Below are 23,772 nucleotides of genomic sequence, written 5' to 3'. Positions count from 1 at the left end.
TTAGTTACTCCTTTACTATCAGTTTGAAGTTTAGTGCTCACACGTTTAGTCCAGCTAACTATGTGTAAAATGTTTTTGAATTTGTATATTCAGTCTTTTGTCATTCATAAGAAAGGATCATTTCAAGTGTAATTAAAATCACCTGGCTTTGTTTGTAACAGCTAACAGGGACTTTTTGTTTTACTTCATGATCAATACTGCTCTTTGAGTTTATTTATTTTCAACACATAATGTAATATCTTTGGGCTTTCCTCTTCTATCTAATGCTCAGATAGTGATTTTTGTTTCACTTCAGACTATGAAAGTGATGTCCAGTTTGAACATAAATGATGGAAAAACTTAATGACTAGTAGGATTTCAGGGTGTCAGTGGACTGGTGGTTGGAGCGGGCGCCCCATGTTCAGAGGCTGTGGTCCTGTAAGCGGCATACCCGGGTTTGAGTTCGACCTGGGGCTCCTTTCCCGAATGTCATTCCCCACTCTCTCTCCACACGATTTATGTCTCCATCCACTGTCCTGTCTCTAAAAATGGAGGCATATAAAGCCAAAAAAAGTACTAAAAAACAAAGGAAAAGTAGGATTTTATAACTTCTTATAAAGCCATACTGGACTGTACTGTGATTCTTAGAATATAACAGAAATCCAATGTTAAAATGTAACAGAAAAAGTGAAATGTGTAGTCTTTCCCTCGATTAAAATTCACTTGTAAGAGTCAAATCCATAAAATACTAGCTTCATTCACTGTCCCCTAACTTTTACCTGCAAGGCCAAAATATTTCTACGATTCAAACACCTTTAATTTTTCATGTTAATAAATTCTTTTAGAGTTGTGGGTAAAGAGTAGGGCTTGTTTGTTTTGGTTTGTGTTAGTGTGTGTGTGTGTGTGTGTGTGTGTGTGTGTGTGTGGGGGGGGGGGGGGATTCACTGGGGGGTGTTGAGACTCACCGTGCGGCCGGAGCGAGGCTGTGGAGGGAGGTTTGTGGAAATGGTAATCATTTGTCGTATTGATCTTGCTGTAGCCAGGGCAGCTGGCACGCCACGCACAAACTCACTCGCACTCATGTACACACACACACACACACACACACACACACACACACACACACACACACACACACACACACACACACACACACACACACACACACACAACACACACACACAAACCCACACTTGCAGACACTAACTGACTCACATACACACGGACGCACAGTTGCGTGGCAGGAATAGACCCCTTCATATTGATCCCCTTCACATTCCCTTAGCTGGGCTGCCACACACACCCACACATAAACACACACACACACACACACACACACACACACACACACTCTACTTTCTTGGCTTATATTAAGACTCTGACTGTTCAGGAATTAGGAAAACAACATGTTGAATTAAAATCTGCCTAATTTGTTTGAAATGTGAAAAATATTGAGAAACATTGAAAAAATGTCCTTATCACAGAGTGACAAAAAAAAAGCACCTGTTATTTTTTACAATTCACTTAATTGTAATGTATTTGACTCATATTTGTGCTTACAGGTCAATGGCTGCGAGGCTGGAGATGGAGGCGGCGGAGCTCAAGAGGAATCTTCAGCACGCTGTCGATCAAAAACTTGAGGCAGAGCGAGAAAAACAGGATGCACAGGAGCAGGTAAAGAAAATACACAGCAGCCGTCAGTGAGATAGTGAATGAACAGAAATACTCTCTGTACTCTGAATGCATTATTTCCAAATTGTTTTACTAGTATCCAATCATTCTGCAAGCATATTGAGTTGTCGTATTCCCCTCCCCCTTCCTTTTTAAAGCTTGTGTAGGAGTATTTGAGCCAGTCTGCTGTACCACAGAAAAATCTAATATCACCTCTCATATGTTATGGTCTACTCTTCCCTCCTCTCCTCCCATGCCCTCCAAGGTCTTCCTCTCCTCTCCTCTCCTTCCCCTCCTCTTCCCTCTCCCTGCACCCCCCTCCTGCCTTTTTTGATGATTAGTGGCATATATCCGGTGCTAGAGCTCGGATTATCTTGTCCAAGACAGGGAGGGGTGTATGTGGGACCTAAACCTGGCAAGGTGATTTGGAGCGTTAATTCCTGGGTGTAATATTCCCTGATATTCCCTAATGTTCTGGCTGTGAGCCGGTGGTTGGTGGGTGGGTGGTTGGGGTGGGGGGGTCTCAGGGGAGAGCGGTTGTCAGAGCTGAGCCGCCGCTGTACAAAGACAGAATGGATAATTAAGGGTAAAGCCAGGACGGGAAAGTGATGTTCATTTAGATTCGACAAACTTTGAATTCCGTCTAAAGCTTCTGCGCACAGAGGTGCTCAGCTCTGATCTTGATTTTACATTTTGTTTAAATAAAGTGACTTCTTTTCTTATCCTGCTTCTGTTTCTTTATTTTGATCTCTTCTCCCTCCTCTTCTCTGTCCATCTCTTTTCTGCCTTTCACCTTGTTTTCTACGTCTTCCTCTCTCATTATCCTTCTCATTCACTCACTCTCCCTCACCTTACTCTTTTTTTCATTCTGTCCTTGTGAATAATGCAGCTCGCATAGCCCCAGTCTCTTTTTTTCTCTCTTGACATTAGTGCATCAGGGTTTGACAATAGTGATCGCCCTGGGCCAGTAAGACACCGACTTAGGCCTGTTGATTGGTCAGTCAGAAGTCCCTGTTCTCTTCTTCATGTTTTTTTCAGACTGTTTTAAATCCTATGAGCTCTTCCTCTCATGAACTACTGCAGATATTACAGATTCCAGCGCAATTCACATTTCCTCACAGCTCTGTCAAGTCAAAGTCTTGTATGCAGAGGACATGGCATCGGCTACTAGTGTATAAATAATCAAGCAGGAGAGGTGCATCGGATCACAAATCTCACAGTCCGATTAGGATCACAGATTTGTGTTTAACTTTTCTATTCCTCATCTGTAGCCTCGACTCAAACTGTGCACCTTAACAGCGCTGGAAATCCAAACACATCTCCATGAATCTTAACATTGGATCACATCCTCAATTGTCTTCACGAAAGAATCATTGATATAGAATAGGATACGATAGTACTGATTGCTACAGTAATAATACAAATAGTTAGAAAAAACTGATTTTTTTAAAGAATGCTTTTACAATTCTGAATCCAGCAGACTGTAATATAAAGAGGTGCAGCAGTTCAGGAACAGTATTTGTTACCTCCCATCAGGGACATCAACTTAACGAACACAATTAGAAATCTTTCTGTGAGTCACACATTTGCTGTTAACAAAAAAAAAAGTGTTTCTCATTGTGTGAGTCAGACAAAACCGCAAACAAGGAGCGTGCGTTTAAGGAATTCTGATTTGTGTATATATGATCTGCCTGGCTCCCATCGCTAACATTTCCCTCTTTTCATTGCTGCTGTCTTCTATCATCTCCACAGCAGATGAGCTTTTCAATGAATTTGACTCTGAACAGTGTTTAAACACCAGTGTGATGACCGTTCTGACTATGACTCCTTCATTCATTAGGTCCCAATCTCTGTTATTGACCAACACAAGATGAATTATCCACTGCGGAAAAAAATCAAAGGGTTTGAAATGGTAAATGGTACACTACAGTGGCCTATAGAGGAAATCTATATTACAAATTGCCTCGGTGAACAGTAGCTGAACCTCAGATAGCTCTGTCTGTCTCTGTGCATATGTCTTTGTATGCACTGTGTGTGTGTGTGTGTGTGTGTGTGTGTGTGTGTGTGTGTGTGTGTGTGTGTGTGTGTGTGTGTTTGATGTATGTGTTACATGCAGCGTCAAAATTGTTGGTTTCTTTTCTGATATGAGATTACATGTTATATGCATGTCAGTTTGAGCTTGCATGCATGCCACTAGAGAAACAAACACATGCCCACACACACACACACACGCGCACACACACACACACACACACACACACACACACACCCCACACACACATACACACACACACACACACACACACACACATGCACACTCAGATCTCTTGATCCTGTCCCTCTGCATGAGCCCAGTTCAAATACCAGCGGTGGTAAAAAAAACGAGGCATGTTTTTGTGACTGATCAGATAATTCATCTCCCCATTTCCCTCTCTCTCTCTGCCACACACATACACACACACACTCAAAAACACTCACACACACACACGCACACAATCACAGTCATTAGTGTGTTTACCTCAACATCCTTTAGCTCGGAATCAAAGATTTCAAACAGTTTTAATGAGAATTTGCAGAAAAGTTTTCAAACGGCAGCAAAAGTTGGCTTGTTTTCATCCCCCTAAACTTTTTTTGTAAGCGTCCCAAAATCTTTAGAACTATTTGCTGTGATTCTATAGAAATACAATTACATAATAGCTTTTAATCAGTGTGAGTTCGTGGGATGTTTGCCTCATCGCTAGGGATCCTTGCTTGTAAATCCTTTAGACACCGAAAAAAAAATAACATAAAAGGTCCAAGACACTGTTTTTAGTCAACATGTTCCCATCCCAGATTGTCGTCGACCAAGCTATATAACAGCCCTTTGGCATCTCATTCAGACAAACAAGATATCCCATGACGTTTCACACAGATAACCAAAGTAAACTCAGAGTGCTGACAAAGGCAAACCTGCTTCAACGGCCCATTTGGAGAAACAATGGATAATTAGAATTGATGCAAATTCAAAAATAGATATCACGTATATGAACAAAAACAACAATGCAAACAAGCTGCATATCCAGCCATCACACAGAAGTGCTCACGTCCTTTTGAACTGGTTTCCTGATAGTTTCCTCCTCTGTTGTCTGGCCCATAAATTGGCCACATCCTACTCCATAAGCTCACTTCAAATTATGTCATGATAATCTGCATTTTTTTCTGAGTCTCTAATACCAAAGGCTTAATGTCAAGGATTGTTTTAAACCAAGTGAGTCTCAAGATGGCAAAGACGGGTCCCTTGGGTGTCAACAGATCTGAAAGAGAGTCTGTGTTCGACGCAGGTTTGGTTCTACACGATCCTTAATCCAGGAGGAGGGCAAAGCAAAATGTCATTTACTGTATTTTCCTTTATTTTAATGACCAACTCCATCAATGGTGGACAGTGACCTAGTTGCCTGTCGTTGCTGTTATCCAATCAGAAGGGACGCATGTCTTCACATGCAAAGTGCCTGTGTTTCATCTTATTTGAAATATGGTTGAACTTTTCAAGCGTGAGCGTGAAGTATTTCTATTGTGGTGATTCTGGAGACAGGTCTGTGGAACGATTTCATCTGTTCATTGATCTCACTCATTATACCTGATAGAAGCCCCGAAGCCTGGCCTAATTAGCTTAGAAATGACCCACACTAGATCACCATTTACACACACACACACACACATGCAGGTTTGATGATGGAGAGATGAGGACAGACAATTGAAGCTCATTTGTTTAGCTGATGAATCAAGAGAAGCGGTCCAATTGTCTGACTGTTTAACCATGGAATGGACTTTGTATTTGTTCAGTGGGTGTGTGCTTGTGTGTCCTTGTGTTCCGTCACCCTCAAACACAGCTCATTAGGCCGCACTGCTGTAATTCGTTTGAGAGATGGAACGGACAGTCGAGCAGACAAAGTGGTCCATTTTTCTCTTGTTGTCCCTCACTTCTCTTGTCCTTCGTAGCGGTGCCTTGTCTTTATTCACCAAAGAAGGTTGCATGTTTTCACTCTGCAGGGATACAGTTCACGGGAGGGCATCAGAAGGTATGATGGTTTTAATTTAAAGCAAGAACACAAGAGAAGTAACACATTAAATATAGGTAGATTGATATTCAAACACTGTTCTTCTCTTTCTTTCGTCGTGTCAAGTACAGCTTTGTGGATGTCGTCGGGGGGGGGAAGGTGATAGTTTTAGAAAGATACTAAAAATGTGTTTTAGTTAGTCAAAGAGTCGACTCTTCACTCTGTGGTGTTGACCTTGGCCAAGGTTAACACCACTTGAAAAAAAAGGGAGGATATTAGTCTTTACAAATCCTCACTGTCACTCATTTAACAGCGTCTATTTCTTTTTAAAGGCTTTATATGTGATTTTTCACACTTAAATATAATAGAAATCAAGTATATCCTCTGAAAATAACTCTGTGAGTAATGACTGTCTACAATGGGTGTAACACCCGAGTCCCACTGTCTGTGATGTTTTCAGAGTTTTCAGAGTCCTATCTTCACTTTGTTTACATCGCCCGGACGGCCGGCTGACTCCTCCCCTCACGTATAAAAGTTGTTTAATTGAGGGACTAGAGAAAAGAAGAATAACATACTGTACTCACTGCTTAACTGTGTTTCTAGATCACGCTCATTTCAGGTAAATTTACATGCAGTGTGAAGATACGAGCATAATAAAGATCGCTAGCATCAGCATGCTAACACAACAATGCAGCGCAAGTTGTTTTGGTTTCATGCTGGTGCTCAAAGGCGACACCTGCTGGATCATAAAATCACATATAAAGCCTATAAAGTAAGTAAGAATGCTATAATTGTGATTATTCAAGGCTAACCTTGAATCATCTCACCTAGCAGCAGGTTTTACTCAAATCCTCTTATCACCCTATTCAAAGCTACTCTCCGTCTCAGGAGGAAAGAATACAGAGTTATTAGTTCAGAGTGATCTGATTAATGACATTCAATTGAAATCCATTGAAAATATCTTCTCTAAACTGTGACATTCTTTGGAGAATATATATTATATTGTTAAAATGGAGAAGCAGATACTTGTATTAACAAATGTATTCCACAAGCAGAGTGATCTAACTTTATCCCTGTGATTACTCTACAACTTCCTGTACTGAGTATACAACTTTAATGATCTTTAAAGTCAAACATTGTACTAGAATTAGACAATATAAACTCCTCCCACTGCTGCATATTATTTCATTCTCCCACATGTTTAAGTGCTGGAAAGAAGATTTAAGATTCTTCTCCTGGAAACCATAGCATGAAAAGACCCTCCCAGTTGGTGGAGATATTCTAACTGAACAAGTGGTAGAGAAATTTCTTCCAAGGCTGAAAATGTAGTTTTGCTCATGCAGGCTAGATGCAAGATAGGGGACTTCAGTAATGGCAGCCGCTGATAAACAACCCAGCAGCATGCGTAGGAGAGTGTATGATGATGAAAGGACTTGGGGAAAGGAGTCAGGCCATGCAGCAGCAGATGAAGGTAATTAAAGAAGCCATCATCAGCATCATTAATATGCTAGATCTGCCGTGGCCCACTGACTAGTCTAATGGAGAACATGTCATCATCGTCACCATTAGGGAGAGTGGGACACACACAAACACACGCACACACTGTCTTAATGTTGGGTCACGCCATGATTATCACCATTAAGCCTAGAGTGAGAAGACCTGCTTAGGAAAACCTCATTCTCTGCTGCCAACGTACACTCACATGCACACATACAGTAACACACACACACACACACTCGCAGATCTTTAATTCAGACCCTGTGAGTGATAAGTATGCATATTTAAGTGATGTCAGGCCTGTTGGGTCTTTTAATTAGACAGAATGAATGAATGTTTTATAAAAACGTGTTTAACAATAAATGTGTTCATTAATTTGATGAGAGGATGTGCTCTGATGAGCTGAGTGGAACAGAGTAATGGCTCGTATTCAGCTCTGGCGGTTTGATGGTGGTGGAAGCAACAACCAGGCTATCTGTTTCTAGTTTCTCCCTCATCTTCATATTTCTGTCCCGCTCTTTTTTTTTTCTTTTTTTTTTTTCACTAAGAAAAGTTCACTTTGAATTATGTTTATCCGGCAAACCCTGGACAGCTTGGTGTGTTCTAGTGAAAATGCACTTTTGTCCTGTTGTAAAGCTAAAGTGCTGTGTGATACCAGTCCACTGCTCCTCCATGGAGAATAGAATAGATGGAAAATCCATTAACTGCTGGAGTCCCCACAATCTTTTTCTCTTCCTCTTCTGTCTGCAGGTATGCTTTGTGGTTTGTCGTGAAAGTTCATTCTGATGCATAAGTTGAGGAAAAGATGGTGTGCGCGCACTAAGTCCATCTTTTGCCGGTGAAAAGTGTGGGCTGTTGGACTGGACAACTTGGCCCTTTTTTTTTTTTTTTTTTATGGAATAAACTATCAGAAATAATAAATACTATTTTAGCAGCTGTAAAGATTCCACGTTCTCCACCAGCACTGCAGAAGTCAACTCATATTCTCTAGCCTTGACTTGAAAGGAGCTATGGTGTCACCAAACTTGGTTATAAGTGTGTCCCAAATGCATTTTGTTGCCCCTTTTAGCCCCCATCATCAACTAAAATATTTGTGCAACAAAACCAATCTAAATGTTAAGCAGGTACGCTACTTTGCTCCTCCCCCCGCTTGCAATCGCACCTCCTTTGTCCCCTTTTCTCTAAATGTCTCTCCCTCTCTCTCTCTCGCTCTCTCTCTCTCTCTCTCTCTCTCACACACACACACACGCTCTCCCCCTCTTTCTCACACACCCCTTCACTGCCTCCCTTGACACTGGTGGAAACAGAGTGATGGTGTGTAATTTAGTCCTAATCACAACATCAGACTTGCGTTGCGATTTACATCCCTCCACCAGGCAAGCCAGTCAGACAGTCAGGAGGGAGATGTTAATGTGAGACCACAGGTAATTACTGTCATTACAGCACGCATGGAACATGCCGGCCCGTGTATGCGCGCGCGTGTTGACGTGTGTGCACACTCATCGTGAGGAGGGGTCTGTTTGAGCTCTTAAATCACAGGATTTGACTTTTTTTTTGTGTATATAATCACAATTGCATTATTTACATGTGATTTTAGCCAATAAGTTTGCAACAGAATTCTTCTACATAGAGATGCACCAAATGCCCGAGAAAAAACACAAATCCAATCTCAAACAGCATGGGATGCACAGTACATTTGCCATTCTTGATAAAAGTAATTATAACTGATGCTCTCATTCAGTTAACTCTTCAAAATCGAATGACTTACTTGATTCAGTTTCATTGGTCCCTCAGTGTTTCTTCATTGCTTTATTTGTTGAAATGCAGCGCTTCCATAATTTAAATATGATTAAAAGTCTAGTTCTTTATTTTGTTATGAAGTCTGAATGATTGATTACGTGTCACCGTCATCCTCACAACTTCCCTACACATCTGAACCGACCTGCATTTTGATTATCTCACATTATTTTGACCAATTGAAAGTCGTCCACCTTTGGCACAGACTTTGTCAATATGAGAGAAAGTCAAACCTTTTTTGTTTTTCCATAGACCAACCGGCTCGACTTTGATTCATTTCTTCACTACTTTTTATGTTGCAGTGAATTTCCACAGAACTTGTCCTAAATGTGCATAAGAACCCATCATTGTCTCATTCAGCACAATAACACACAAGGAACAAGCTGTAATGTTTATTTTTTCAACTGTTACATACATTTCTGAATACATTCAGAATATGTGATAATGTTGAACTTTTGAACTGGCATCCCTATCTGTAGCCCAGGGCTGATATGAGGCAGGCATTAAAAATGTGCTTTTCCCCAAAGAAACAGTAAAAAAAATACTCAAAATATTTGACCTCAGGCAACTAAAAGTATATATTCATTTTTATTTAAACCTTGGGTTCACAAGCAAGTTGTCCATTTGGGTAGGCCCCATAGGAGTTTGACCCTAATACATATACAGCTGGCACGGTTCAATCTCCAAAAAATGATTATATTAATGATAATGATGAAAATATTCTGTGTGGCATTCATATGTTTTTTGGAACACACATACACACACATACACAGTTCATGATTCAGCTCACACAGAAGTTGATTTTTTTTTTTCTTACAAAAATGATTTGACATTTTTGGTAACTTTAAATCATGGTCAACACTGACAACTTTTTTTCCCCTCTTTGCCCAAGTTTTTATAGGAAGATTGGATTGTATATCAAGGTGTTTCCATGGCGATAAGGTTAATGTGTCAGGGTCCCCAGAGTTTAGGCCTGGAAAGGTCCTGGCTGATAAGCAGAATGAAAAAGTCAGCAGTTTGGCCAGTGCCATCCCATCGCTGTTTTCACCCCTCACCCGTCGTCTCCTCTCTCCAATCTCGTCTCCGAGCTGCTCCTCCTCTCTCCCGTCTTAATACCTCACCCTGCTATTCATACCTGCGTCCACAAATGCCACCTCTTTCATCTCCTGTTATTCTCCATTTACCTAATTTTTCTCTTGTGTTACTCATATGCGCTGTATTTGACATTTATTTTCACCCCGTCCTTTTCATCCATTAGAGCCACAATTATCCCTGTTTTACCCTTCTTTATTTCACACCTTTGGCTCCCTCCACAGCACATTTGCAAGTGTCAGATGTTAATACTTTCCTGTCCAAACATAAGATTTAAACAACAGGCAATGCAAAATATGTCATCAGATAAGCGGGAAATGTATTTCTTTATTAAATGTTCATTTGTATAGTGAAGCAAGTAAACCATTGTCACACATTACAGCATTTATAGCAGGCTTTCCCAACCTTGGGGTCCCGACACCAAGAAGGGTCGCATGGAATTTGAATGGGGTCGCCTGAAGGTTTTATTTATTAGTCAATAAAAAAATATACTGTATACTAAAATATATGAAACACATAATACTGTGGGCCATAGCCAATGCCAAAACAAGAAACTAGCAGAGTTTGTGTCTGTATGTCACCCATTGTGCAGAAATGTCATCTCAGCCTTTCTTCCTCTGTCCACATGATTTTTTTTATTTTATTTAACCTTTATTTAACCAGGTAATTAACCCATGTAGACCAAGATCTCTTTCACAAGGGTGACCTGGCCAAGAGGGCAGCAGCACACGTCATAATAAACGCCTAAATGTGGTCTAAAATGAATATTTACTTGCAACACAGAAAGAAAAACTTTTACAAGATTGAAAACAAATCAATTTGAGCAAAAAGCTGTTTGTGTTTTGGATGACACAAAAGATGTGTGATGTCAAAGTGGAGTCACGAGCCAAAGAAGGTGGGAACCACTGATTTATAGCCTAAGCTAATTTGTCATGCCCGTCTCTGGATCGGCCTTTAAAATAAAATATATTAAAAAAGTAATATGTACATAAAACACAAGAAACTGTACCAGACAAGCAAACATTGTTACCATTCATGACGCTGCATGAGATTGTGATAATCTGTAATTTATTTTCTGTCTGTGTATTTAAGGTGGACACACTTCGATCAGAGCTGGAGAGGACACGAGCAGACAATACTAACCTCCGCCATGAGAGCCAGCTGGTCATGATGAATGTCAACCATTGGATCACTGAACAAAAGTATGAGAATATTATGTTTCCATTCTTTTTTATGGCAACTTGATTTTTTTTAAATAGATTTTTTGGGGCAATGTTTGTCTTTTATTGGCTAGGCCAGCTGAAGAGAGACAGGAAATGTTGGGAGGAGAGAGAGTGGGGATGACATGCAGCAAAGGGCCAAGGCTGGATTCAAACCCACGGCCAATGCAACAAGGACTATAGACTCTGTACGTGGGGCATGAGGCTTAACCACTAGGCTACCGGCATCCGATAGTGACTTCTTAGTGTTTTCTTTAATCATTTTATTTGCAGTGTATTTCCATTAGTTTGACTGATGTTGGTACCATAAGAGTAAATGTTGGGTGTTTCCTTTTATAGTTTTTTTCTTCATTAGATTCTGAAAGTCCGTCTTTTTTCTCTCAGGGCCTCCAACAAGAGCCTCACTGCCGAGATGAAGGCCCAGAATAAGCTGCTGCTCATCATCACTGAAGAGAAAGAGTGAGTGCATCCTTCAGAGTTTTGGTAACTTCTTTATAAATGAACATTTTGTTTTTGGCTCTTGCTGTGTGTGTCTCAAAGTGCAGCATATTGGTTTACTGATATAAATCAGAAAATACAGCTAACGGCTAACTCCGTCACCTTTTCCACCAGAAGAATTTGATCATAGTGCATGTGTGTGTACGTATCACCAGTAGAGTGTGTGTGTGTGTGTGTGTGTGTGTGTGTGTGTGTGTGTGTGTGTGTGTGTGTGTGTGTGTGTGTGTGTGTGTGTGTGTGTGTGTGTGTGTGTGTGTGTGTGCTCAGACGGTGTTGGAGATGTGCTCTTTGACTTACTCACCTCTGACAGTCAATCTGCATGTCTGCTTCATCATGACTCTCTCTCTCCCTCGCTCTCTCTCTCAAACACACACACACACACACACACACACACAAGAGTACAGACACGGGGCGTGACACACTCCTTTTTCCAGAGATCAAAGGCGTCTCGCCATCTTCTGTCATGCTTCCCCCCACCCCTGCAGCGCCATACCTCCCTGAGCCCCGCCCAGCAGCAGCACAACTGTCTCTTTTTCTTTATATTCCTTCTTTCTCTCCTAACTTACTTTGTGTGTGTGTGTGTGTGTGTGTGTGTGTGTGTGTGTGTGTGTGTGTGTTTAGATCTTATGTTTTTGTTATGCTAACCTGTTGCTATACTCAAAGTCTCAGAGCTGCGTAAAGTTGTGTTTTCAAAGAAGTTTCCCTCTCTTTTACTTTCAACAGAAATGCGATATCTCTGCTTCCTCTCACTTTAAATACAACAATTTTGTTTTTTTATGTTATAAACTTCAATAAGCAAACAAACAAACAAACAAATTGAAAAGAATGTTTTTTTTCATAGCTCTTAAGTCAGAGAGTAAGTTGCACAACAGAATAATGAAATACTGAAATAAAAAGCAACAGGGGTAAGTGATAAGTGGCTGTGGAAATGTAGTGTATCATTATATGGATCAGGATGTGTGTGTGTCTGTGTGTGTGTGTTGTCTGAACTCTTAGTTAAAGGCTCTTTCAGAAGCAGAGAGACACAGACACCATTGCCGTTGTGTGGCAAGACATTTTGCCTGCTATGTTAACAAGAGTCTCTTGATGATAATGGGTGTCTGTCTGCCTCTCCATGTATATTTCTCCGTTTAACTATGTCGCCCGCTTCTCCCTCGCTTTGGCAGACGTCTTCAGGAAGCTAATGACACGCTGAACGCGGAGGTAAAGAGACTGAAAGAAGTGTCGAACGAGAAGGAGAGAGACATGGAACTCTTCAAGGTAAACAAGTGCAGAGTGGAGATTTAAAAAAAAAAAAAAAAAAAGAGTGGATCACAAAACAGATTCTTTTTTTTTTTTTCATTTCATAATTGTTGCAGGCCCGGATCAGAGACCAGGGCGCTCGGCGAGACGACAATGTGTGAGTCATCTGAGTGTGTGTGTGTGTGAGTGAGCGTGACTGTAAATATAAGGGCATACATTTGTGTGCATCCACCAGCTGATCAGAGTTTAGCATTCACATCCCATGAAAAACGTTGCCCAGCATGTTTGGCTCTTTCACAACACAATCTAGCCTGAACAAAGCTGATGATGATAATAACAGCTGGAGTGCCAAGTTGTGAATGAAACACCCTGTGGGCTTTGCCACCTGTGTGTTTCCATGCATGTGTGTGTGTGTGTGTAATGTCTCTTCTTTAATCAGAATACGTTATTCATGCTGGGCCTTTAACAATGATTACACTCCAATCAACAGCCCATCCTCTCCTGCTTGCCCCCCCCCCCATGGCTGTCAAATAGCATTCATCAATAGAGAGGAGATATATTTATTATGTTCATTAAGGCCATTAAAATGAATGTGGCACAGATGGGATTGGGGTGTAGGATGGAGTAGAGAAAAGGAGGGTGTGTACGTGTGGTAGAGGGTGTTTGTTGGGAGGGGGGCACCTGCCTGTGGCGGTATACTCCCCATATACCCCCAGTGTGACCCCCTGAGGTCTCCCTCATTAACACCCCCCCCCCTCCCCTCCCCTCTTTCCCACCTCACACGCGTTCACACACACTCACGTTGCGCCCCTCCCCAAACGAACATCCACACTCTGTTTTCCAAAACGGATCAGATTTGTTTTGACGGGGGTAGGTTTCCAAACGCCATTCAAAGCTGTCAGTCATTTTAATGATATCATTAAGGGGCCGCGACAGAAAGATGAATCACTTCTCTTTGTCTTTTGCTCATAATTGCGAATGAGCGAGAGAGAGAGAGAGAGAGGGGCCGAGCGAGGCAGTTCATATGGATGTATGCATAAGAGGGGTTTTGATTGAGCGAATATAATAACATGGAACGAGATAAAAAACAGTGAATGAAAAAGCCTCTTCCATGCAGCCTCCCGATCCATCCTCTGTCTTTATTATGAGGATTCCTAATTTATTTCATTTCATTATTGCCCCCCCCCCCCCTCGCCTCCCATACACACCTACCCAAAACGCCATATGTATGAAAATCACAGATCTATAAGACAACAGATATGTCATGATATTTGCATGGCAGCCATATACATTCAGTGTATAAATCTCATTACTGGTGGCAAAGGGGATATCTGCTCAGTGTCTCTGCACTGTCACTATCACTGACAGCGATCAACACGCTGTGAAGGTTTTGTCATTAGATATGCCTTTATTAAAGAAATGTATTATGATTACACAGCCCACTGTTCCCCAAAGCAGCAGGAGTCTGGTGGCCTCACACTGTGGGGTTGACATTTGCACTGCAGAAAGGTGAGGAAAAGATAAAGGAGAAGGGTAAGAATTGAGATTCATAAGGTCATATTTTAGTTGTAAAAGTTGTTTAAGGAGAAATAAATACACCACCACTAAGTTCAATCAAAAAATAATGCCGTTTTATTGATTACTTCCAAATGAAAAGTCGAATCATCAAGTCTAAACAAGTTTCATGAATCGGTTGTAACACTGCTTTTGTGTTCTGCTAAGTGTAAGGCTTTTGAGAAAATACACTTGTTATAGCAATGTTGCTGCAATTTAGAGCATAAAATGTAATCAGAAAATGAGAATGAGAGCCATTTTCTCTAATAATTCTTGGCTCAAACCGGTGCATGAACAGTCCAGACAGCAGAGACGAGAATCAGGAAGCTGAAACCTGGAGCCCACACACAACAAGATTTTAAATAAGGAGTAGCATGTGTTACGTGCGGCCCTGTTCTCTCTGGTTCCCCCTCTTCCTGATGCACACCTGTTCTCTCTCTCTCTCTCTCTCCTTGATTCTCCCTCCTCCTTCACCTGCTGCACACCTGAGTGAAACCTGTGCTCAGGGAGGAGGAGGAGGAGGAGGAGGAGGAGGGGTATTCAGAGGACCCAGGTAGGAGAGACTGGGCAAACGAGCTCAGGGCAGCAAGGTGGTGAAATGTTCAATAACGCTCAGGGTGACATCTGTGTGCTTATATGTTTTGGGTCTCCATGTTTTGAGCCTTCATTTTTCTTATTTTGTTTAAGGAGGTCTGACTTTTTTTTCTTAGAATCTGTAAAAGTATGGTTGGAAACTAGAACTATTATCAGCAAAATCTACAAATGTAACATGCCAAGAAATTCAAAGACTCAATGAAGGCCTGGCCCTTCAAAAGCCCTCAGGTCATGATCGTATTTACATTGTTCATTGCTTCTCCAAGATGCTACTGCAGGTGTTTTGTGGTAGTTTTCAAACACTTACCATTGCTTTGTACAGGTTTAACCTCTTCCATTGTGTTTGTCCTCCACATGTATGTAACATAAGGCACAAGAAGAAGACACAGCCCATATGATTCAAATATGGCTGTTGTTTCTTTATTGGTTCAGTATTTGTGAGGTGCAACAAAAAGCTTTTGTAGGTTTTGTTCTGAAAACCAAATGAGTTTCAACTTGAGGAAAAGATAATGTATCTTGTATCTTGTGTGTTTCTCAACAGTGAATATATGCCAGTCCATATTGCATATGATCAAAATACTCATATTTACCTCAAAATATCAGCGAGGTTATCTATTAATATAAAAGTTTCATTCCACATTCAAAAGCACTAAGTGGCAAAAGGAAAGATTGCTGCTGTTTGCTGCTCCTGTCTGGCACAACCCATGTGGGGGAAGCGCTCATAAGGCATCAGGCTTCATCAGTCGCACCACTAACAATGTGCTTCCAATTAAGAGCAGCCAGTGATCACAGCAGAAGATCAGTACAAACACAGAGAAGTGAAATGACAGAGAGAAACAGAAAGAGAAGAGAAGAAGGCGTCTGTGTGAGGAGACAGACGAGTCTTGCATAAAATCAGAGATGAGAGCAGTAAATAAGAAAGATGAGAGTGAGCTTGGAGCGGGAGAGAATCCATGTAGTTTATTGCCTGGTTTAGAGAGCATGGCAGCTTGGCTTTGACACTAATGAGTGTAATTAGACACACACTGATTGGGTTAGGCCGCTAATTACACACATCCGTGTTTGCGTGTAAACACAGGAACACATGTTTACACAGGCGTCGTGCCAAGTGCTCAGCGCATCGCTGCCTTCTCACATCGGGTGCATAAATCTCACACAGTTGTCTCAGCCGCGATGATGTTTCATGATCTGCTGAGGACCGCATTAACATCTAGAAAAGAGTTTAAATCATGGCAGGAATCTGTGGGGATGTGACACTTTGGATTTTATAGAGTTAGCTTGTGCTTTCAGGGAATGTTTTTTTTCCATCACTGTAGCAATGGGAATGCATGGAATGTATCTCGTATAAGGCATTTATAATTTTAAAGATCAAAGGGAGTTTCAGCATTTCTTTCTATTAATGCTCTTTGTATCATCATTATGGTGTGAAATTAAAAGATTCAGAAAGGTCAGTTGCAATTATGTTCACTTTATGAATGTCATTTTTCAGGAAATGAAGTTTCTTTAAAAAAAAATAAAAAAAAGCTTACATCGGCTGAACTTAATTATTTTGTTGGTTGATAGACAGTGAGGCAGATTATGTGCTGTGAACTGGTGTATGTATGTTTTTCTCACAAGAAATCCTCATGGTTCTTTTTCTGTTTCTACCTGCAAGTATATATATAGATGGGTTTCTTTTACGCATGCATTTTTTTAATTTTGTCTTTGTGATTATTATGTGTGGCTGCATGGTGGTGCAGTGGTTAGCTCTGTCGCCTCACAGCAAGAAGGTAGCTGGTCCGAGTCGGCTTCATCCAACAGTCCAAAGACATGCTCGTTAGGTTAATTGGTGACTCTAAATAGCTTGCAGAAGAGAGAGTGTTCTGCGACCTGTCCAGGGTGTACCCCACGTCTCGTCCAATGACAGCTACTCGCGACCTCGAATGGGAGAAGCGTTATAGATAATGGACGGATGGATGGAATTCATACAGTATATGATTACAACTTGGAATGCATCATTTGAAAAAAATATGCTGTGTGCAATAAAAAAAAATTATAATTCAATAATGATATGAAGTGAGATATGCATTTAAGAGTAGATAAAAGCAATGACACAGTTTTAATAACTATCTGCTTTCCTTCATGTGCACAGGACTCGCTCCTTGCTCGTGCATGATAAATAAGAGTTCTTATTTATGGGGTGAATTCAGACTTCTCAGTTGTGTTTTTATTGGTAATGCTCGTATTGAGATGATGAAATTCTGATTAAACGGCCTGTCCTTATTGAAACAGTATTAGTACTGGATCCTACACCGGAAGGCCTAAAAATGAAAATACACAATTAATGCATATCAGCGCTTCACTGTATGTTTGTATTTATTGTTTAGAACATTGTTCAAGTCCTCAAGGTTTCATCATTATTTTTTAAAGTACTCAAACACTAGGCTATGGGTTTGTTGGAGTTTTGATGCTGTGTGGTCACTGACTCTTTTGTTTATGTTTTTTTTTGTCAACATCTCTGTCCAGGTTTAGCATGGAGGCTAACAAATACATGGAAGCTGAATTCTTTCACTAATGACTCTCATAAACTTTTCAGACAGAAATGTCAGATCACATATTAGCATCAGCCTCAAGTGTCTTCTCACATCTTAAATGTTTTAAGTCATGGCTAATAGGGCCAAAAGTTTCTGTGTGTGTGTGTGTGTCCCAGCTCATCCCCATCTACAGGAACAATGATGCCATTTATTAGCTTTTGGATGAGCGTGCGCGTCTTCTCAACTGAAGCAAAACGGGACCGTCTCTCCATCCGCTGCTCTGATAGAAAATCCCAGCTTGCTCTTTTACAAGAAAATTAGCATTGGGGAGGTACAGTGGTACTTTAATGGGCTAAGAAGTCTTCAATAAAGTATTTAGAAGCTTTTTTTCCCCCCGAATGCTAACTGGACAGGTTCACTGGGGCATGAAAGAAAGAGCGTAAAGCGGGGGCAGCGAGCTCTTCAGCCCGCACAGAGCACCATTATCCACCGTCGTTAATTTAATAGACATTCCTTAGTCAGCCCTGAGTCTGAAGATAGCAGACCCGAACATTTGTTTGTCATTTCCCCGAACGTTTTTAATAAACAGTTAAAATCTTAAATGGCGTCTTGTACTCTTAATGTTCCCTGGCTGCGGTTGTGTTCGTTTTGTTTTCGTATTTTCCTCCCCTGGTTTATATGCGCTTTCATATATCATTTAATGATTTCTGGAACCCATTTGCTCACCCATCTTTGAGTTTAGTAATAAGTTATAATGAAGACGGTTATAATGAAGATGATGCACTCCAACTTCTTTATGCCCCAGATTCTGAGGACATTTGATTGAAACAGGCTCGTCTTTCAAATGCAGACTTTTATACAGAGAAACCAGGAGTTTCAAATGTAGAAGGTTTTGTTAATATGCACAATAGCCAGCTTCAATCAGAAGCTGCAAGTCAGAGTACATTTTCTGTTTTCTTAAGGTGCACAGATTTAGTGAAAAAGGAGGTAATTTCTCATCTATGTGCTTTCATTACAGACTGGAGAAGCAGGGTTGTGTGGCTCGAAATCTCTACAAAATCGAGGACATGCAGACCAGACTGAGAGGCAACCTAGAGGCCATCGGAATGCTAAATCAACAAGTAAGAGCGCACACACACACACACACACACACACACACACACACACACACACACACACACACACACACATATGCACACACATACACCCGGTCCTCGCAGTCCTTTTACCCGACAGATACAAACACCCACACAACGGCCCACCTGCTGTTGAGCTCACACAGAAGAGGAAGCTTTCATGCGTCCAACTTCAAACACACACGCGCACTTACACACAGGCGCACACAGACATCCATTTCCTCTTCCTACGATAAAAGTGAAAGTCGGCAGAGAGGGTGGGGGGGTGCAACGGGGGGGAAGGGGGGGACAAATCGTATCGGGAAAAGGCAGTGACGTTTCTTTCCACTGGTAAATGATTTCCCTTTCATGAGACTGAGGGAGGGATGTATATCAATACAGGCGTGCTGATCTCTCCCTGACAGCGTAGGGAAATGGCCCGCTGTGATAAAACAATGTGGGGGGAAAAAACACAGAGGAATATTCTGAGGAAAAGCTGACATTTTTTTAACTTGTGTTGAACTTCACAAGAGTCAACAAATCACCAAAGGAGAGACAAATCAAAAGTACTCCTCAGCCCCCTCAGTTCTCCAAAAAACTCCAGGGCCTGGAGAACGGCTCACCCCACTTTTGCGAGTCTGCGGAACGGCCCGCTGATTGACGGCGCTACGACGAAAGCTGGAACTTGTTGAAGTTTTTATGTAGTGTTGCTTCTGTGAAAAAAGCAGATGGCATTAGCTGCATGCAACGAGGCAAGGGAAGGTAAGAGCGGTGGAAGAGAGAGGTGGGGGAGAAAGAGAGAAGTGTTGTTTAGCAGGTCAGGTGTGTAATAGCACCTCTTAATCTCTAGTGTGAATCATTACACATATCGATCCAACATGGACGCTCTACACACACAAACATACAGGAACAGGTGGAGAGGATGGGATATGGACAGTTCATTTACACAAAGCTGTTTCCCTCACTGTCCACTGGAAACACACACACACACACACACAGTGCATAGGCTGAATGTAACATGTCACTTTCTCTATGTGAAAGGCGTCTGGTTATAAATCAGGTCTGTGTCTCTGCTTCACATCTGTCTCATTTACTCATAGTCACAAACTGATTCAGTGCCGCGGCTCTCTCACTCACCCACAGGCGCATATTAACATGGGCTTTACGGCACACGCACGCATGATTTCCATCCCACTGTCAAGCAGATTTCACGCAAACTTTTTGAAATGTCACACAAAATCAGATGCAAATTAAGTGATTTTCCATCAACTGGTATGATTATAAACTTCGGGGGGAAAAAAAAAAATACTGAGATTCTCTCAAGATGTTGATTAGGCAAGCTGTTATTGTGATTCAGAGTCAGCAAATGTCCAGGTTGTTTCATGCTCGCTAATGTGAAGAGGGATGCAAACAGGCAACACACCGGCTCATCCTCCTTTAGAAGAAGCTGAGGCAACTAATGGATTGACAAGTTTTGCACAACGTTGCAAAGGGAATTCTTCATCTTTGTTTTTTGTACGATATATTTTGGGAGGGCATTTTTGCCTTTAATTGATCAGGATGGCTGAAGAGAGACGAGAAACATCGGGAGGAGAGATTGGGGGATGACATGCAGCAATGGGCCGAGGTCAGATTCAAACCCTCGGCTGCTGCGATGAGGACTATAGCCTCCGTACATGGGGCGCGCTGCATGACCGCTAGGCTATGAGGCCCTCCTTTATTTTTGCTTTTAACAGGGAAATAATACAACACCAACAGAGCCAAAGCTTCATTACAAAATGTGAAACTTTTTTTTGCTGACAATAATGAATTTGCTGTCACTATTAAGCCTCTCCTAGCTCTTTAGTTTCCCTAATTTCCATAAATATTAGACTGAAAAAAAGTGCAAACTCTCATGAAGTAGAATAACCCCCCCCCCCTTCTGTGTCTTTCTGTCCGTCTCTTTTCTCTTTCTGTTCTCCCCCCCCCCCCCATTCATACACATCCTTTTCATCTGAACATATGCACACCAGTTCACTCGCAGTGTGTGAGGGGATGAGGAGACAAGCTGTGATTTTTTAATTTCACCCCCCTCTCTTGCAATTAGGGAAAAGCATCCAGAGCATCCAAAGAGGAGGAAAATTAAACGGGTCTCTTTGAATATGCGGTTAATTACAAATGTCAACCTCAGTGTTTTTCATCAAGAACTTCTATTGCTTTTGGCGGTAACGCAAAATGAACACGTTTTTTATGATGTTTGCCTGTTGAAGATAGCAAATACTGCTTAAGCATCTTAGGAGAGTTGTGACACATCGACATGTCATAGGCTCTTCCAGGGTTAAGCCTAAGATGTTGCTATTTAATACACATGCTCAGATTTATTGAGCAGGTGTGTGTGTGTGTGTGTGTGTGTGTGTGTGTGTGTGTGTGTGTGTGTGTGTGTGTGTGTGTGTGTGTGTGTGTGTGTGTGTGTGTGTGTGTGTGTGTGTGTGTGTGTGTGTGTGTGTGTGTGTGTGTGTGTGTGTGTGTGTGTGCTTGATGTCTGGAAGGGTAACATTACCAGAAGAGTCCGGAAATGTGTCTGTCTCAAACACACACAGACACTTTTGTACACACACACACACACACACACACACATGGCCAGACATGTCGATGTGAGATCATTCTTTAACCACAGCTTTCACACAGACATACTCGCGCAATAAAAAACAGATGTGGATGAGTGCAACTGTCATTACCCGACGTGTCTCTTTGTCCCTCCATCCTTTAATTTCTTCTTCTACTCTTCCTCTCAGCTAAAAATACATCATTTCAAATCCTTTTTTTCTCTTTTATCTGTCTTATTACAATCTTTAGCCTGGCACATTTTTGCATATAATTATACCACGCTGTACAACAAAATGTAAATGCTAATAATTCTGGTTGCCTTTAAAAGCCACTTTTTAACTCACCCTCCTCTGCCTTTACCCAAAATGTCCTTGTCAAAAAAAAAAAAAATGAAACACCCTCAATATAGCTCGTCTGTAATTGTGTTTCAGGGAGCCCAATCATGTTCCGACGACGTACGATTTGTTTTGAGTCACGGGTGATTTTGTGTCAAATCGACCTCTAATGATGGCTCAAATTGGCTGTTTTCATGTCGAAATTTACACCCTCGCATGACTCCCACTTGCAACCATTTCAAACTGTGAACACAATACTCTCCTGAATCCCGCTCGCAATTTTTCCATTTGCATTTCTCTTTTTTTTTTTTTTTTCCCACAGGCATGAAAGTAACTGTGAAAGATGAATTAAGCTTGTAATGGGATGTCAGATACTTCATCAGCTTGATAGCTGTTGACTTTTGATGGTTGATATTTGCTGGTAACTTCAAATTATTATTATTATTATTATGTTGATCAAACTTAATTAATACAACCTTTGAAAACTTCAAATTCCCCATACATCCTTGTTCCTGTGTCTTCTGTGTCACACTGTGTTCACACGATGTATATGTTACTCTCTTCTCTCTGTGCATATGTCTCTCTCTGCAGTTAAACGCCCTCAGCAAGGAGAACAAGCGCTTGCATAGGCAGCTGGAGGAGGAGAGGTCCATGCGTAGACAAGCAGACAAGCAGAGCTCCTCCATCTGCCTCCCTCTTTCCCTCAGTGCCCACCCACCTCCTCCCTCCGCCTCCTTACCCTCATCCCTCCGACGTCCTCCTCCCCTGAGCTCGAACACAGTGACAGGGGACGTTCTAACTCAAGCCGAGCTGAGCGGCGCTGGCCCTGAGAGACCAGGTGAGTCTCAGGCTCTGGGTAAAGGGTTCTGGAAAAAGGCCGACTGGCCTCCTGGAAAAAAAAAAAAAAACACTCGGGTCTGGGAGAACAAGCAGAGACCTGATCAAATGAAGCCCCCTGAAGACTTTGACCTGTCATGACTTTGTGACCTCCAGCTCCTCACCAGGGAGCGTACGCAGTATGAGGTTAATGTCCTGCAGGTCAAAGTCAAGTCCCAGGGTGCTCTTTGCCTGAGGGGGCCTTTAGAACCAGCGGATGATGGAATTTCATCAAATCATCAAAAATATCACATCTGCTGTAGCAGAAGGACATTAACCCCAGGGAAAAAAAAACATATTATACATTCAATCTTACATTGAAGCATAAAAAAAACAGATGATTTCATCCCTATAATGTTGAAATGCTCTGAGAAGGTGTAGCGTAAAAACATTCTTCAAATAATGATCTTGTTTTTTTTTAGCACTTAGCACGATAGCATTTACCTGACTCTGCCTTTATTTAAAAAACCCAAACAGTTCTGATGAGCTGTGATCAACTCTTCATCGTGATGAATTTGTCTAACACTGGAAATAGTCTTTCTTTATAAAAACGAGGGCCAGCACAACATCAGTATCCACAGACATGCCTCAGATGTGGATGTGATTGGCAGTAACACCGTCTCCGATTACGCTGCAGCTGTGCGCCATGTGTCCTGTCTCTGCTGCGGTGAATGTGGCCGTGTGTCTTTATATGTGAGCACATTATTTGTCTGTGTGCTTCTGTCTCTCTGTGTGACTGACTACATTAGACGTACATGCTGTTTGTGTTTTGTTTTATACTTACAGAAATATATTTATTGATTTTTTTTTTTTCCCCTTGGTTGCCGCGTTTGAGCCCTCTGCAAAATAAGAACAAAATAGATTTCTAAGCACTCAGTACATTTATCCACTTTTTTATCTGATCTTTCAATGTGCTATATCTTCTAATAGGAGCTGCATCAACATTCCTGTGCAGCGAAAGCTTTTTAAAAAGGGGTTTGATCGAGGGACAACAGCATACTCTCGCCTTATTGACCTGAAGTCTTTTCATCCGTATCTACAGGTGACTTATGGCTCTTACTGCGGTTACACAAGCAGACAAAAGGAAGCATGCAAATATCTGAAGTAGAACAGAAGAAGCCTTATACTGTGATAATGAGAATTCTTGGGAAAGCAGGTCTCAGACC

At 41.5% G+C, this 23,772-nt stretch overlaps 1 protein-coding gene across 1 annotated transcript in view; it reads left to right on the top strand.

Moving 5' to 3' along the window:
- LOC132994630 (trichohyalin-like) overlaps positions 1-23,478 on the top strand; it is a 97,253-nt gene extending 73,775 nt beyond the window's left edge. The window contains exons 22-28 of the mRNA XM_061065115.1: positions 1,542-1,653; positions 11,166-11,275; positions 11,678-11,752; positions 12,958-13,051; positions 13,150-13,190; positions 18,713-18,815; positions 22,322-23,478. Of these exons, the coding sequence (XP_060921098.1) occupies positions 1,542-1,653; positions 11,166-11,275; positions 11,678-11,752; positions 12,958-13,051; positions 13,150-13,190; positions 18,713-18,815; positions 22,322-22,708 (922 nt within the window). The 3' untranslated portion in view covers positions 22,709-23,478. The remainder of the gene's footprint in view (positions 1-1,541; positions 1,654-11,165; positions 11,276-11,677; positions 11,753-12,957; positions 13,052-13,149; positions 13,191-18,712; positions 18,816-22,321) is intronic.
- Positions 23,479-23,772: the final 294 nt, after the last annotated feature.

The sequence above is a fragment of the Labrus mixtus genome, chromosome 19, assembly GCF_963584025.1.
Source record: "Labrus mixtus chromosome 19, fLabMix1.1, whole genome shotgun sequence".
Taxonomy (NCBI): Eukaryota; Metazoa; Chordata; class Actinopteri; order Labriformes; family Labridae; genus Labrus; species Labrus mixtus.
The sequence above is the reverse complement of the archived record's forward strand: the minus strand, read 5'-3'. Positions and strand labels throughout refer to the sequence as shown.